Genomic DNA, 15,815 nt, shown 5'->3' with positions numbered 1-15,815 from the left:
GCATGCATCACCATGCCCAGTTTTTATATTTTTAGTAGAGATGGGGTTTCAACATGTTGGCCAGAATGGTCTCAAACTCCTGACTTTGTGATCAGCCCGCCTCAGCCTCTCAAAGTGCTGGGATTACAGGTGTGAGCCACTGCACCTGGCGAGAAATCAGTAACATTTCTATACACCAACAAAAGTCAAACTGTGAGCCAAATTAGGAATGCAATCCAATTTACAGTTGCCACACACAAAAAAATATACTTAGAAATAGAGCTAACAAGGGAGGTGAAAGACCTCTACAAAGAGAACTACAAAACACTTCTCAAAGAAATCACAGATGACACAAAAAAATGGGAAAACATTCCAAGCTCATGGATAGGAATAATTAATATTATTAAAATAACCATAGTGCCCAAAGTAATTTACTGATTCAATGCCATTCCTATTAATCTACCTTTGACATTCTTCACAGAACCAGAAAATGCTATTTTAAAATTCAAAGGGAACAACAACAAAAAAAAGAAAGGCTGAATATCAAAGGCAATTGTAAGCAAAAAGAACAAAGCTGGAGGCATCAAGCTACCCAACTTCAAACTATGATACAGGTTATAGTAACCAAAACAGCATGGTACTGGTACAAAGCAGACACTTAGACCAATGGAACAAAACAGAGGACCCAGTAACAAGGCCACACAGCTACAACTATCTGATCTTCAACAATCCTGACAAAAACAAGTAATGGCGAAAGGATTCCTTATTCAATAAATGATGCTGGGGTAATTGGCTAGCCACATGCAGAAGACTGAAGCTGGACCTCTTCCTCACACCATATACAAAAATCAACTCAAGATGGATTAAAGACTTAAATATAAAACTCAAAACTATAAAAGCTATGGAAGACAACTTAGGCAATACCATTCAGGACATAGGCACGGGCAAAGATTTCATTATGAAAACACCAAAAGCAATTACAACAAAAGCAAAAATGGACAAATGGCATCTAATTAAACAAAAGAGCTTCTGCATAGTAAAAGAAAGTATCAACAGAGTAAACACACAACCTACAGAATGAGAGAATATTTTTGCAAACTATGCATCTGATAAAGGTCTAATACCCAGCATTTGTAAGGAAGTAAAACAAATCTACAAGACAAAAACAACCCCATTAAAAAGTGTACAAAGGACATGAGCAGACACTTCTCAAAAAGAAGACATACATGCAGCCAACAATCATATCAAAAAAAGCTCAACATCACTGATCATTAGAGAAATGCAAATCAAAACCACAATGAGATACCGTCTCACAGAATGGTACGTGCTATGAAGAAGTCAAAAATAACAGATTCTGGCAAAGTTGCGGAAGAAACAAAATGCATATACACTGTTGGTAGGAGTGTAAATTAGTTCAACCATTGTGGAAGACAGTGTGGTGATTTCTCAAAGACCTAAAAACAGAAATACCATTTGTACCAGCAATTCCATTCCTAGGTATATATTGCAATGAATATAAATCTATTATAAAGATACATGCACACATATGTTCATTGCAGCACTATTCACAATAGCAAAGACATGGAATCAACCTAAATGCCCATCAATGGTAGACTGGATAGAAAAAATGTGGTATATAAACATGAAATACCATGCAGCAATACAAAAGAATAAGATTATGTCCTTTGCAGTAACATGGATGGAGGTCATTATCCTCAGCAAACTACTGCAGGAAAAGAAAACCAAATACTATATGTTCTCACTTATAAGTGGGGGCTAAATGATAAGAACCCATGGCCACATAATGGGGAACAACACACACTGGGGCCTATTGCAGCCTGAAGAGTGGGAGGAGGGAAAGGATCAGGAAAAATAACTAATGAATACTAGGCTTAATAACTGGGTGACAAAAAAATCTGTACCACAAATGCCCATGACACAAGTTTACCTACATAACAAACCTGCATATGTGTCCTTAAACTTAAATAAAAGTTAAATTTAAAAAAGAAAAAAAAGTAAGAAATTATGTTTGAATATCACTATTAACTTACTTTCTTGGTAGAAAAAAGGTATTCAAAGACATCAAATACATCTCCATTACCTTCCAGAAGTGTGTAACACAGTTTTTGTTTTGTTTTGTTTTTATTTTTTAAGTGTTGTCTTGACCCAGTTCTGAGGCTTAGTCAGAGTCCAGTTATTACCCCCTCTTCATCAGCTGAAACATCTGCACTCCAAACATTTCCCTTATCAGGCCCTTACACTCCAGGTACCAGCCCTATCAGCACTCCCCTTTACTCCATCCACCAGGCCAAGTACCAGGCAACCAAGGACAGCCCCTATTACCCAGAGCCCTTGAAAGTATCTAAATTAGTCTATCCACAGGAAATCTGTGCAATTAGGCATTCCCCACCTTGCCTGCCTAGCATAAGCTGCCACCCTCAGTTTCAGCTTGCTGCTACCCTGTCCCCACGTGCAACCTATTGCATGGTCCTGCAGGGCAGCCTTCTTCTCTTTGAGCTATAAGTAACAAAGAGTTCAGCCTTTTATCTGTCTGAGTGTCCATGTACTCTGTCATACCATCAAAAATAATCTTTAAATCTCACAGGACTCAGTGCTGACAAGGGCTTGGCTATAGGCAGTGAGCACCCTTCTGCCATCTTCCTGGAAGAAAGAAGTTGAACCATCTCTGGGGCCCTGTACATTTCAGACACAGGGAAAGGACAGCATGAATAATATCAGGCAGTGCTTGGGAATACATAAGCATTTTTTATATAAAAAAGAGAGAGTAAAGTCCTTCAGGTTTTATACTATAATAAAGGAGAGTAAAAACTAGAGAGAAATAACTTTCCTAATACTGGTAGATCCTAAAATACACATAGTACCCTCTTTTATGGGGTGTTGAATTGTGACAATGAAGAATACAAAAGTAAGTAACGCTTCACAAATGTTTCATGGACTCGGGCATCAACACAAAATTTTTGAGAGGGAAAAAGCAGAGATGTCAACATTGTGTTGTGTAGGAATTACAGATAATATGACCCAAACACTGGCAACAGGGAGTCTGCGAAGTCAAAAAACTGAACTGCAAAAAGGCAGTGAACATTAGCTGAAGCTACAGATTATAACTACACAACATAAACCAATAGTATGTAAGGGCATACCTCTGAGATACTGTGGGACTGGTTCAAGGTAACTGCAATACAGTAAATATCACAATAAACTGTGTTTTATTTTGATGAATTTTTGGGTTTCTCAGTGCATATAAAACTTAGATTTAGCCTATATTTTAGTCTATTAAGTGTTCAATAGTATTACATCTTATAAAAAGTATGCATCTTTTTTTTTTTTTTTTTGAGATGGAGTCTTACACTGCTGCCCAGACTGGAGTGCAGTGGCGTGATCTTGCCTCACTGCAAGCTCCGCCTCCCAGGTTCAGGCCATTCTTCTGCCTTATCCTCCCCAGTAGCTGGGACTACAGGAACCCGCCACCATGCCCTGCTAATTTTTTGTATTTTTAGTAGAGATGGGGTTTCACTGTGTTAGCCAGGATTGTCTTGATCTCTTGACCTTGTGATTCGCCCACCTCAGCCTCCTGAAGTGCTGGGATTACAGGTGTTAGCCACCGTGCCAGGCCAAAAGTGTGTATCTTTACTTAAAAATATGTCATTAAAAATAATAATCATCTGAGCCTTCAGAGAGTTGTACTCTTTCTATTGGTGGAGGGTCTTGCCTCAATGTTGATGGTTGCTGACTGATCAGGGCAATGGTTATTGAAGGCTGGGTTGCCTATGGCAATTTCTTAGAGTAAGAGAATGAAGTTTACCACTTTGGTTGACTCTTCTTTTCACAAAAGATTACTCTGCAGCATGCAATGTTGTTTGATGGCATTTTACCCACTGCTATGGTTTAGCTGTGTCTCCACCCAAATCTCATCTTGAATTGTAGTTCCCATAATCCCCACATGTCATGGGAAGGACCCAATGGGAGGTAACTGAACCATGGGGACAGTTTCGCCCCATGGTATCCTCATGATAGTAAGTCCTCATGAGATTTCATGGTTTTATAAGGGGCTTCCCCTTCACTCAACACTCCTTCTCTCTCCTGCTGCCCTGTGAAGGGGTGCCTTCTGCCATGATTGTCAGTTCCCTAAGTCCCCCACAGCAATGCAGAACTGTGGATCAATTAAATCTCTTTTCTTTATAAATTACTCAATCTTGAGTATTTCTTCATAGCAGCATGAGAGCAGACTAATACAGTACATTTGTACTGCAGAGTGGGGTGCTGCTATAAAGATACCTGAAAATGTGGAAGTGACTTTGGAACTGGGTAACAGGCAGAGGTCAGAACAGTTTAGAGGCCTCAGAATAAGACAGGAAAATGTGGTAAAGTTTGGAATTTCCTAGAGACTTGGAGGGCTCAGAAGACAGGAAGATGTGGGAAAGTTTGAGACTTCCTAGAGACTTGTTGAATCACTTCGACCAAAATGCGGATAGTGATATGGACAATGAAGTGCAGGCTGAGGTGGTCTCAGATGGAGATGAGAAACTTGTTGGGAAGTTCCAGTTTGTTGCCTCATAGCAAAAAAAAACCAAAAAAACAAAAAACCAAAAAATCAAAAAACAGATACATAGACCAAGGTAGTAGAGTCAGAGAAAGCTTTCCGGGGGGAAAAAATGTATCCAGAATCTCAGTGGTCAGAAGGAATTAGTAAATGATAAAAGTAAGCCAAGTATTTTCTAAGCAAAGGTAGGATCATTAAAATTCCTGGAGGCAAGAGTTTGGGGAACAAGTATTTTAGTATACTGGTGTGAAGAGGTATAAATTAGCAAAGAGAAACAAAAAGGAACCAAATCATAGTCATTTATTTCATAACAATAAATTAGGTTTTATTCAGAAAGCTATGGCATATCAATAATAAATTTTAATAATGGAAAATTATAATCATATTTAAATTTATGCAGTTTACTCTGGGTACAGTATAAAGTACCCCTGCAGTAGTTTGCTGAGGATAATATAAAGAAAAGGCTGCATAGGACCACGACTAAAGACTGTTAAAAGGTTATTTTAATAATTCACACAGGAAATAATTAAGATTTAAACTACAATGGGCTATGGAGGTGAATTCAAAAGCTACTTAGAAGATGGTCTCTACAAATATGGGTGGAGTAGAGAGGGGCAAACGCGAAGGGAGAGTCAAGAATAAGTTTATGTTTTGGCATGTATACTAGTGGAATAGAAGTACTGCTTGCTCCTGTCGAGAGAAAATAAAATTTCAGGTGAAATTTTAAGATAAAAAATATGAGTTCAATTGAAATGTTCCTTATAAAATCCGGCTGAAGAAATATAGTAGGTATATTTTCAGGCTGCTGATAAAGACATACCCAAGACTAGGAAGTAAAAGAAGTTTAATGGACTTACAGTTCTGCATGGCTGGGGAGGCCTTATAATCATGGTGGAAGGCAAGGAGGAGCAAGTCATGTCCTTACATGAATGGCAGCAGACAAAAAAAAAGAGCTTGTGCAGGGAAATTCCCATTTTTAAAACCATCAGATCTCATGAGACTTATTCACTATCACAAGAACAGCACAGGAAAGACATGCCCCCATGATTCAATTACCTCTGACCGAGTTCTTCCAAAGACATGTGGGAATTGTGGGAGTTAAAATTCAAGATGAGATTTGGGTGGGGACACAGCCAAACCATATCAGTAGGCATTGGCTATGTGGGTATGAGCTCAAAAGAGAAATATCTGATCAGAAGACAGAGATTTGAGAATCACTAGGATATTCATGTAGTAGAAAATAAATAGTTGAAAGACAAAAAGAAGTGATTGTGAAGAAAAAATGAAAGCAAACAAAAAAGAAAAATAAATTATGGTGTCACAGTAGCTTAGGGAGCAAATAAACTTAAGAAAGAGAGTGAGATCAACGATGCTAGATGTAACAGAAAGGAAGTAAAGTAAGACTGAAGAGTTTTCACCGGGTTTATTAAAAAAGTAAGTCACTGTTGACGTTATGAAAGCTGCTCTGGATGGTGTTTTGGAAACAATTCAGATTACAGAGAGTTCAGAAATAAACTGAAAGTAAAAAGTAGTGAGCTACCAACTACATAATTATCAGAAGGCAAGCTTCTTTCAATAAACTTGTGAACAGAATAGTCATTAACAGGATTGAGATGGGTGTGTGTGTGTGTGTGTGTTAGAAAAACTTAAGCAAGTTTAAACACTGATGAAAATGATCTAGTGATTTAAAAATACCAGGAAAAGAGGAATGCCTGAGGGAAGAAAATCTTTCGGGTGTTAAGAAAGAATAAGATTCAGTACATAACTAGGCAGAGAAGTGTCTGTGAACCAAAGAAATAGACTAATCTTTTATTGACAGCTAGTCAGTGATAAAGGATACCCTTTCAAATGAACTTTAACTATGTAATTGATTGTTAATGGTTGAATTGTTTCTCCTCGGCCCCCTGTCCAATTCCTATGTTGAAGTCCTAATTCCTGGTAACTCAGGATATATTATTTGGAAATAAGGTCTTTGCAGACATAATTAGTTAAAAAGAGAAAATACTAGAGGGAAGTGAGCCTTTTTATAATGACTAGTTTCCCTACAAAACAGGGGAATTTGAACACAAAGGACACCTATGGGGAACCACCATGTGAAGATTGGAGTTATGCCATCACAAACCAAGGAACTACTGGATACCAGGCTTTAGGTCCAGAACAGATCCTTCCCTAGCACCTTTAAAGGGGGCTTGGTCCTACCAACACCTTCATCTCAGAATTCTAGCCTTTAGAACTGTGACAATAGATTTCCATTGTCTAAGCTGCTCAGTTTGTTTGAAGTACTTTTTCATGGCAGCCATAGGAAACCAATACATAGACACACTCATAATTTTCAATGGCTACACTTTAGAGATCATATATAAGTAATTGAGTTGATATCTGATTTTTCAATAACTGATAAATGAACAAAGAAAAAGAAGAATGGATGGAAAAAAACAGAGTACATAACCCATGATCATTTTCTACCTTAGTCTCTCACCTTTAAAGTTCTCCAAGTGCTTATACTTCTTTCTAACATAGGGTAATATTAGAAATTGATGGGCTTACCAGTATTTCTAATATAACAGTAATGGGTTTTTTATTTCTTTAAGTTATAAAAATAAAGTACCCTTATCTGTGCATATTTAGTCACAGCCTGATTCATGAGCAGCTGCCTACTTAAGTCAGTGTATGTAGCAGTAGTTTCACCTTCACACTATACTCATCTAATCATTCAAATAAACTGCAAAACTTACTGTCGTGGACCCTACTTCTTGCAACAGTTGAGCAGCCACCAACCACATTTAGTGGTTCACCACTTTCTAGCCAAAATATCTAGACAATGCCAGTTAAAATGTCGGTCAAAATGTCTAGACAATCTCATTAAGGTCAAGGTCACTTTGACTTCAAATCAGTATATGATGAAGTTCATGGAGACATAAAATTGTTCAAATTCCTTTTCACACATAATCAAGTTGTAAGAGAAGTATCACCTCCAGACATGGGAAAAAAAATGAATAAATCCCCTGCTACACATACTCCATCTCCATTCCATCCATGCCTTATTAATTAAAAGAAAACATCTCTGAAGACTGAAAACTAGAGGCCACACGACAGATACCCAGCATTATAATGTCTAAATGTTGAAAGCAACCTAAGTAAACAATTAAAAAACTGTTATTCAATGATAGTAAATGTATTCACTGAAAATTATGCATTTAAAAAAATGGTCACAAAGTTGTAGCGTTATGATTGAATATATATTGGTTTTCATCCACAGTTCCTGGCTCATACCTCCATGGCCTTTGTTACAGTCTTTTGTTATAATGAGTGCCTTAGATCTCAGGGAAAGGCCCCAGGAAACAGAATCTCTCTGGTTTCTTTCTTGGGTCAGGACTCTAACCTTCCCTTGCTTTTCTAATTGTGTTAAGTCCTTCCCCTGAGAGGGTCCCACCTCATATCCTGGAGGAAGGAATGCTTCCATAAAAATCCAAGAGAACTAAGTTCAAAGAGATTTAGAATATCTGAATGAAGGTGTAGAGTTCCCAGAAGGTGGCGTGCCCAGGGTGGGCAAGGAAGCTCTATGTTCCTTCCCCCATATCTCACCCTATGGTCACTTCATCTGTATCCTTTGGAATATTCTTTATAATAAACTGGTAAATGTAAGTTAGTGATTCCCTGAGTTCTGTGAGCCACTCCAGAAAGTTAATCCAACACAAAGAGGGGGTTATAGAAACCTCAGCTTGAAGCCGGTCACTCAGATGTTCAGAGGGCCAGAATTGCAACTGATGTCTGAAGAGGACTCTTGGGGAATGAGCCCCCAACCTGTTGGATCTGACAGTATCTTCAGGCAGATAGCATAAGAATTGCATTGAAGGACACCCAGTTGGTGTCTGCTGCTTGGTGTGGGGAACCCCCCCACCACACAGACACACTGGGTCACAGTTGTCTTCATTGTTGATTGCTGTGGTGGGAGAGTATAGGAAAAACAGAGAGATTTTCTATACACAAAAGTCTGTGTGGTAAATGGAAAAAACACTTTGTAAATGGAATTGTAAATGAAAAACCTGAAAATATGCAAAAGTAAGACAATTATTTTGCTAGAGTTTTAGATTTATGTGTGATTTAATTTTTTTAATTTCTAAACTCTGAGTAATATGCTTACAATATTAAAGGCTCTATGTGTTAGAAAAAAATACATTATATGGGAAATAAAATATTTATTAAGAGATATTTAACCTATTGAAACCATGTTATAGTTTCTGAGTAATATTGTGTTCCAAAGAAAATAATCAGACCAAAAAAGAAAATTCACAACTGAAGATCTTCATTTGTATATCTTCAACATCATTATTAGAACATATAGCTCACCACAGTAGTTTTTAATATTGCCCTTTTCTCCTCTATCAGTTTCCCTGAATCACTGCAGTTACTCTGCCACTTGCCCTAGAGAACATTGCTTAGGAACCACCGTCCTTCTATCTGCCCAGCTTTCCTTTTGATTTGGCATTAGGAAAGCCCTTGAGAAAGTATCTGACAAAGAAGAATCCCTCTCGGCTCCATTCAGACTGTAGGGAGGAAAAGAAATGAAGTCGACAAGGCCAGAAATTTGTTTTAGAGAATACGGAAAAGGTAAAGTTTGGAAAAAATTTTACATAAGTACCTCTCAGCTCCACAAAATGCAAACTATATGAATATTTGCTACATAACAAACGTTGATGAAAAAGCCTAAATAATAAGCAATTGCAGAAAAAATGGCATTTGTTAATCCTTTGGATATTAATAACAATTTACAAGTAGGAAAGCAATACACATTTTGTTCATTAAGTTAAAAAATACAGCCACAGTTCAAACAGATGCTACTGTAAATCTACTAAAATGTTAACATTGTAAAAAAAAAGTGACAGCTTATGAAAACATACAAATTAAACATATAGTTTTAAATGACATTGGATCAAGATTTATTTAGAAACTAACATTTCATAAAGGTGAATGGTACCTTATTTCTGTCAATAATTGTCAAGTTATTTTGCTTGAACAAAGAAACTGTATTTTTCAGAACTTGTCACACTGAGAGATTTGCACTTTAATGGTATTATATTATCTTGAAAGTAACAGACCTTTCTATTCACTTTGATTATGAATGTAAATATGATTCTTGTTCTTCCATTGCCACTTTAACTTTATCCAGCTGCACAACATCTAGCATCTTAAAAAAGAGAGCCAGTCAAGTCACCAGATTATAACATAATAACAATAAAATTATATACAGTTGACCCTTCATGTATAGGTTTGGGCTGGGCATGGTGGCTTATGCCTGTAATCCTAGTGCTTTGGGAGGTTAAGGCGGGTGGATTGCTTGAGCCCAGGAGTTCCAGATCAGCCTGGACAACATGGTGAAATCCCATCTCCATAAAAAAATACAAAAATTAGCTGGGCATGGTGGTGCATTCCTACAGTCCCAGATACTTGGGAGGCTGAGGTGGGAGGATCCCTTGAGCCCTGGAGGCAGAGGTTGCAGTGAGCCGATATCATGCCACTGCACTCCAGCTTGAGTGAGAGAGTGAGACTCCATCTCAAAAATAATAATATACAGATTTGAACTGTGTGGATCCACTTATAAGTGAATATTCTTCTGCCTCTGCCACCCCTGAGAAAGCAAGACCAACCCTTCATCTTCCTGTTCCTCCTCAGTCCACTCAATGTGAAGAGGATGAAGATAAAAATGTCTATGATAATCTACTGCCACTTAATGAATAATATATATTTTCTCTTCCTTATGATTTTCTCAAAAACATTTTTTTCTAGCTTACTTCAAGAATACAGTATATAATATATAAACAAAATACAAGTTAATCAACAGTGTTATGTTATCAGTAAGACTTCTAGTCAATAGTAAACTGTCAGTAGTTAAGGTTGAGGAGGATCAAAAGTTATACATGTATTTTCAACTGCATGGAGGTTGGTGCCTCCCTGTCCCTTGTTGTTCAAGGGTCAAATGCAGTGAAATATATGGATACTGAGGTATATGCATAACAAACTAGATAGGTAGTTTTCAGTAGGTGTGGAAGTAGACTTTTTCTAAATCATCTGGGAAGCATTTCAAAGATTTATAGTCCCCTCCCACTCCTTCTCATTCCACAGCTCCAGGCTTATCAAAACCAATTAGAGATGTGAATTAGAACACATCATTTTCTGCCTTGTAACCTCACTTTCGGAACACACTTTTATTGAAAATCAGTTGAATAAAGGAATGATTACCAAAATATATAAAATCAGCATATGCATTGATGATAAATGGTATGCTGTTTATTATTATAGTCACAGTGTACTATAAATTGTCCTCATATAGAGAACACTTTCCATCATTCAGGATGATGGGGAAAATACAGGTTTTTCAAGAATTATTCAGCTAGTCATGTGCATATGAAATGAGGAGCAGTATGGGCAAGGTTGAGCACTTGTTCACTCAGAATGCTACCAAATAAGGGAAGTCCTCTAATTTGGAGTAACTTTTAGCTTATTTACTCTCTCCTATTTATCTCAGTCTTTAATCTGGCTTAATATTTTACCTTTCAAGAAATAAATGTAATGATAACCAATAGCAACAAAAATTCTGTGATTCTGACTACTGTTTTCTGACTCTCATTCTTGTATTAATGAGATTTTTTTTTTTCTTTTTTCTTTTCTAAGTTGCAGCGTGTGCTTTCCAGCTCTCTCAGCTATAATTCACTTATTATTCTGAAGTCCTGTTGATGTGGTGGTAAAAAGTTAGGGAGGGAAAACGTTCTATAATCTTACAATTAGAGTTGGTCTTAAGTGGACCTGTATCCCTGGGCTGTGTCCTTCACAAGTCTTTCTTAGTGTATTAAATTGGCACATATTATAAAATTAACCATCACAGTTTTATTTCTCCTATATAATGTGGACAGAAAGGTTAGAGAGGCCTGGAATTGAGTAAGTACTCTTTCTCCTTGGTGAGATAAATATTTGACTGGTAAAGTTTTTTTCTCCTTGCAAGAGGCTTATGTATAGAGAATGCTCTAGGCATACTTCAGATGGTTACTTTTCCCCACCGTTGACAAAGACAAAGGGTGATTTTTCTTAGTTCCTTACCATGAGAACCTGATGGGATCCCAAGAGGTGAGAGTCATCAAAGTGTGCGGGATTCCCTAAGAATGTGGTCCCCAGGATTTTCTTTTCTTTTTTCTTTTTTTATTATTATACTTTAAGTTCTAGGGTACATGTGCACAACATGCAGGTTTGTTACATACATATAAATGTTCCATGTTGATGTGCTGCACTCATTAACACGTCATTTACATTAGGTATATCTCCTAATGCTATCCTTCCCCCTCCACCCTCGCCCCTCCCCGCAATAGGCCCCGGTGTGTGGTGTGTGATGTTCCCCTTCCTGTGTCCAAGTGATCTCATTGCTCAATTCCCACCTATGAGTGAGAACATGCAGTGTTTAGTTTTCTGTTCTTGTGATAGTTTGCTGAGAATAGGATTTTCTTACTCTCAAGCTAGTCCATACTCAGCCTTCAGTCAGATATTCATCAGAATTACCATTTAAGTGTCCCTACCAGTTTATGGTTTCAGTGACTTCTGCTGCAGTTAAACGGATCTTAGCTGCTTTTCTCTATAATTGCCTGCCTTTCCAGATTTGGGAGTAGCAGTTAGTTTTATGTCCTAATTTCTCTGATGAGCCCAAGGAATATTGTTGACTTTCAGTTTGTTCAACTTTTTCTTATTTTAAGGAATAAGTAAGCTTGGAAGGAGTAATGCCTTCCAAGCTTTTTAGCTGTTAGAGAAGAAACCAGAAATCCCCCAGCCTGGCCAACATGGTGAAACCCCATCACTACTAAAAATACAAAAATTAGCCAAGCATGGTGGCCTATGCCTGTAATCCTAGCTACTTGGGAGGCTGACACAAGAGAACTGCTTGAACCCAGAAGGCCGAGGTTAGTGTTGCAGTGAGCTGAAATTGCACCACTGCACTCCAGCCTGGGTGGCAGAGCTAGACTCCATCTCAAAACGCACTTTGGGAGGCCAAGGCCGGCGGATCACAAGGTCAGGAGATCGAGACCATCCTGGCTAACATGGTGAAACCTCGTCTCTACTAAAAATAGAAAAATTAGCCCAGCGTGATGGCCAGCCCCTGCAGTCCCAGCTACTCAGGAGGCTGAGGCAGGAGAATGGTGTGAACCCGGGAGGCAGAGCTTGCAGTGAGCTGAGATGGTGCCACTGCACTCCAGCCTGGGTGACAGAGCCAGAGTCCCTCTCGAAAAAAAAAAAAAAAGAAAAAAAAAGAAATCCCTGCCCTTCACTTCTCACCACCTCCCAACATTCCATATCCAGCTGACAAACAATCCCCTTTTTCACTCAAAATTCTTTTAATTCGTTCACTTCCTTCAATTCCCATTGCCGCTGCCTTTTTATCTGGCTAGAAATATTCATAACTGCTTTCCCTGCCTTTGTTTCAACACTCACTAAAAGAGCCTTAATAGAGTTATTTTTATATATTTCTTAACTTCCCTATTAAGGATAAGCTCTTTGCAGATAGAAGTCGTATTTTGTCATTGTACATCTCAAATCATCTAGTCCAATAACATTCACAGAGAAGGAGTTCAATAAATATCAATTGAATGAATGAATGTGTGAGTGATCTTCTAATTAGGCTGAAATTTGAAGTTAAAATTGATTTTTATTTCCTCAGATTAGTCTACAAATTCCTTAAGGAAAAATAGTTTTTGCCCACAAATATATTCCATCTATGACCCAAGAAGACGCCTCCTGGTGGTATTCTAATTAACTATTCAGTGAAGGCAGAACAGGAAATATGCAATATAATCAAAACTCTGGATTTTTTCTTATCCTGGACAATTAATCCTTGATTACTCAAGAAAGTGTTTATCTGGAAATAATTTTACTGCCTTTCACAGTACTAAATCTATTTAGCAAAATATAATAGAAATGTTCTTCATATTTGTTCCTATATCTGGCATTTAACACACTGCTTTCATATTCAACAGTCTTTTCAATACGATTTTATCTTTTTTTGTAAAGTACATCACAATCATTACTGTCTTTCATAAATAAACTGATATAGAAAATAGAAATAGAAAAGATAAGTGACTTGCTCAAGGCAAACATAAAAGTTATCAAAAAAGCTAAAATAAAAGGTAATATTTCAGTAACAAAAGACAGGATTTCATACTTACAAACAACAGCTATAGAAAACTGGGAAAACTGCATAAATTTTTATTGTCCCTAATATCTAAAGCCAAGATTGCTTAATACACATAAAGCTATTTTCAAGAGAACACAGAAAACAAAGTATTAAAAAAACCTTATTGTTTTTAATCTTACAAGGAAAGTCACAACAATTTAACTCATTTATATATTTCATATTTTATCAAAAAAAAGTTTTCCAAGTTTAACATCTAATCAAATAAGAGAAGATTACACAATCAGTTCCATGGGCTTTATGTCCATCATTTCATTAAATTAGATTTTTAAAGACACGCTATCAGTTAGGTAGTATTAGGAGATTTTATGGGACAGTGGCTTAAAGCCTCAGTAACCAGGATTCCATAGATACAGTACAAAAGAGGTTTGCACATTCACATTTGATAAATCACTATTATTCTTTGAGCTCAGCACAGTGTCTGTTTCTGTAGAGAATAAAAGTGCTATGGGGCATACTCTTTCTATACTAGATTCTGAGTGATATAGTTTGGATATTTGTCTCTGCTCAAATCTCATGTCGAATTGTGATCCCTAATGCTGGAGGCAGAGCCTAGAGGGAGGTGTTTGGATCATGAGGGTGGATCCCACATGGCTTGGTGCTGTCTTCCTGATACTGAATTCTTGTGAGATCTGGTCATTTAAAACTGTGTGGCACCTCTCAGCCACTCTCCCTTGTTCTTGTTTCTGTTCTCACCATACAATGTGCCTGCTTTCCCTTTGCCTTCCGCCATGATTGGAAGCCTCCTGAGGCTCCCCAGAAGCACATGCTACTATGTTTCCTGGACAGTCTGTAGAACTGTGAGCCAATTATATCTCTTTTCTTATAAATCACACAGTCTCAGGTATTTCTTTATAGCAATGCAAGAACAGTCTAATACACTGAGAGTTTCTGGGCTCTCAAGATCACACATATATAGAAATATTGATACTTCAGTCAATTTAGTTTACCCTTATAAACTATTTTAATAAAGTAACAAAGGAGTATTCTTGGAGCAAGGAGGTTTCCTGCCCATTTGTCTTGCCTACAGAGTCTCCCTAGTTCATTATTATTTTAAGAGAATCATTTGAATGAATATAATGACATAGAAGAGCCTGCCCTTTGCCTACTTCTTTTCCTTTCAGACTAGAGAACTGGATGGAAAAAGTCTTTACTCTTTCCTTTCATCTTCAACTTTTGAATAAGTCATCGTGGATAATCTAGGCCTCCTGAACCCCAATCTTCAACTGATGTTAGTCAGGTTTTCAGAATTCCCTAGAGTATGTGGTCTGTAAAAACAATAAAAATAAATAACAGTCCTTATACTTCTACCAACTCAGCATTTTGCTTGAATTATTTTGCAGATCTCCAGTGAACCTTAAATGTTCTTAGAGATAATTTAGATGGGAAACATAAAAGGACACTGATATTTAGACTTACTTTTTCAGGATTCCGGTCTATCTCCTTTTTGGAAAATGAGAGCACACAAGTTAAAGATCAAACTTGTCCCCACTGAGAAGTAAGTAAGTTAGGCTTCCCTACTCTAACAGATGATTATCCTAACTGCATAAGAGGAACTCAGAGAGGGTCAAGTCCTGAGGGCATCTATATCAGTGAGGGTTCTTTTGACAGTAAATAAAAAGATACCTACTTATAAGTGGCTGAAAAAAGAAACTATATGTATTATCTTATATAACAAGATGAATAGAGGTAGGTGGTTCCAGGCTTGGTTAATTCAGCAGCACAAGAATATCATCAAAGGCCCACATATTATAAATCTTATTTTCACCCATCTGCAAAGGATTGGCATTGGTTTTCAGATTTGATTCTTCAGAGTTGTTGGAAGGCAAATACAGATCCAAAAAGCATGTCCTCAGTCAACTGTATTTAATAAGGGGAAAGATATTTTCTCCTTACAAGTATCCTTTTCATCCAGTTTATTCCTCTGGTCCATTGGCCAGGATTGGGTCACATGTCCAAGCCCTATCTTCAAAAAATATATCAGGTATTTTTCAGCTCGTGGGCTCAGTGTCAAGGAAGAATGTCTGTGTGGGGAGGGGATCACCA

At 37.5% G+C, this 15,815-nt stretch overlaps 1 protein-coding gene across 2 annotated transcripts in view; it reads right to left on the bottom strand.

Annotated features, from left to right (window-relative positions):
* The window catches only part of CCSER1 (coiled-coil serine-rich protein 1), a 1,373,537-nt gene that overhangs the window by 803,764 nt on the left and 553,958 nt on the right, over positions 1 to 15,815 (bottom strand). The window contains exon 8 of one of the 2 annotated variants that reach the window (XM_011932681.1): positions 13,488 to 15,037. The exons of the other annotated variant lie outside the window; for it this stretch is intronic. Coding sequence (XP_011788071.1) covers positions 15,014 to 15,037 — 24 coding nt within the window. The 3' untranslated portion in view covers positions 13,488 to 15,013. Of the gene's footprint in view, positions 1 to 13,487; positions 15,038 to 15,815 lie in introns of those variants that run through there. 2 annotated transcript variants of the gene reach the window in all.

This window comes from Colobus angolensis, unplaced genomic scaffold (assembly GCF_000951035.1).
Source record: "Colobus angolensis palliatus isolate OR3802 unplaced genomic scaffold, Cang.pa_1.0 Scaffold123, whole genome shotgun sequence".
NCBI lineage: Eukaryota > Metazoa > Chordata > Mammalia > Primates > Cercopithecidae > Colobus > Colobus angolensis.
This window is presented reverse-complemented; position numbering and strand designations above follow the sequence as displayed.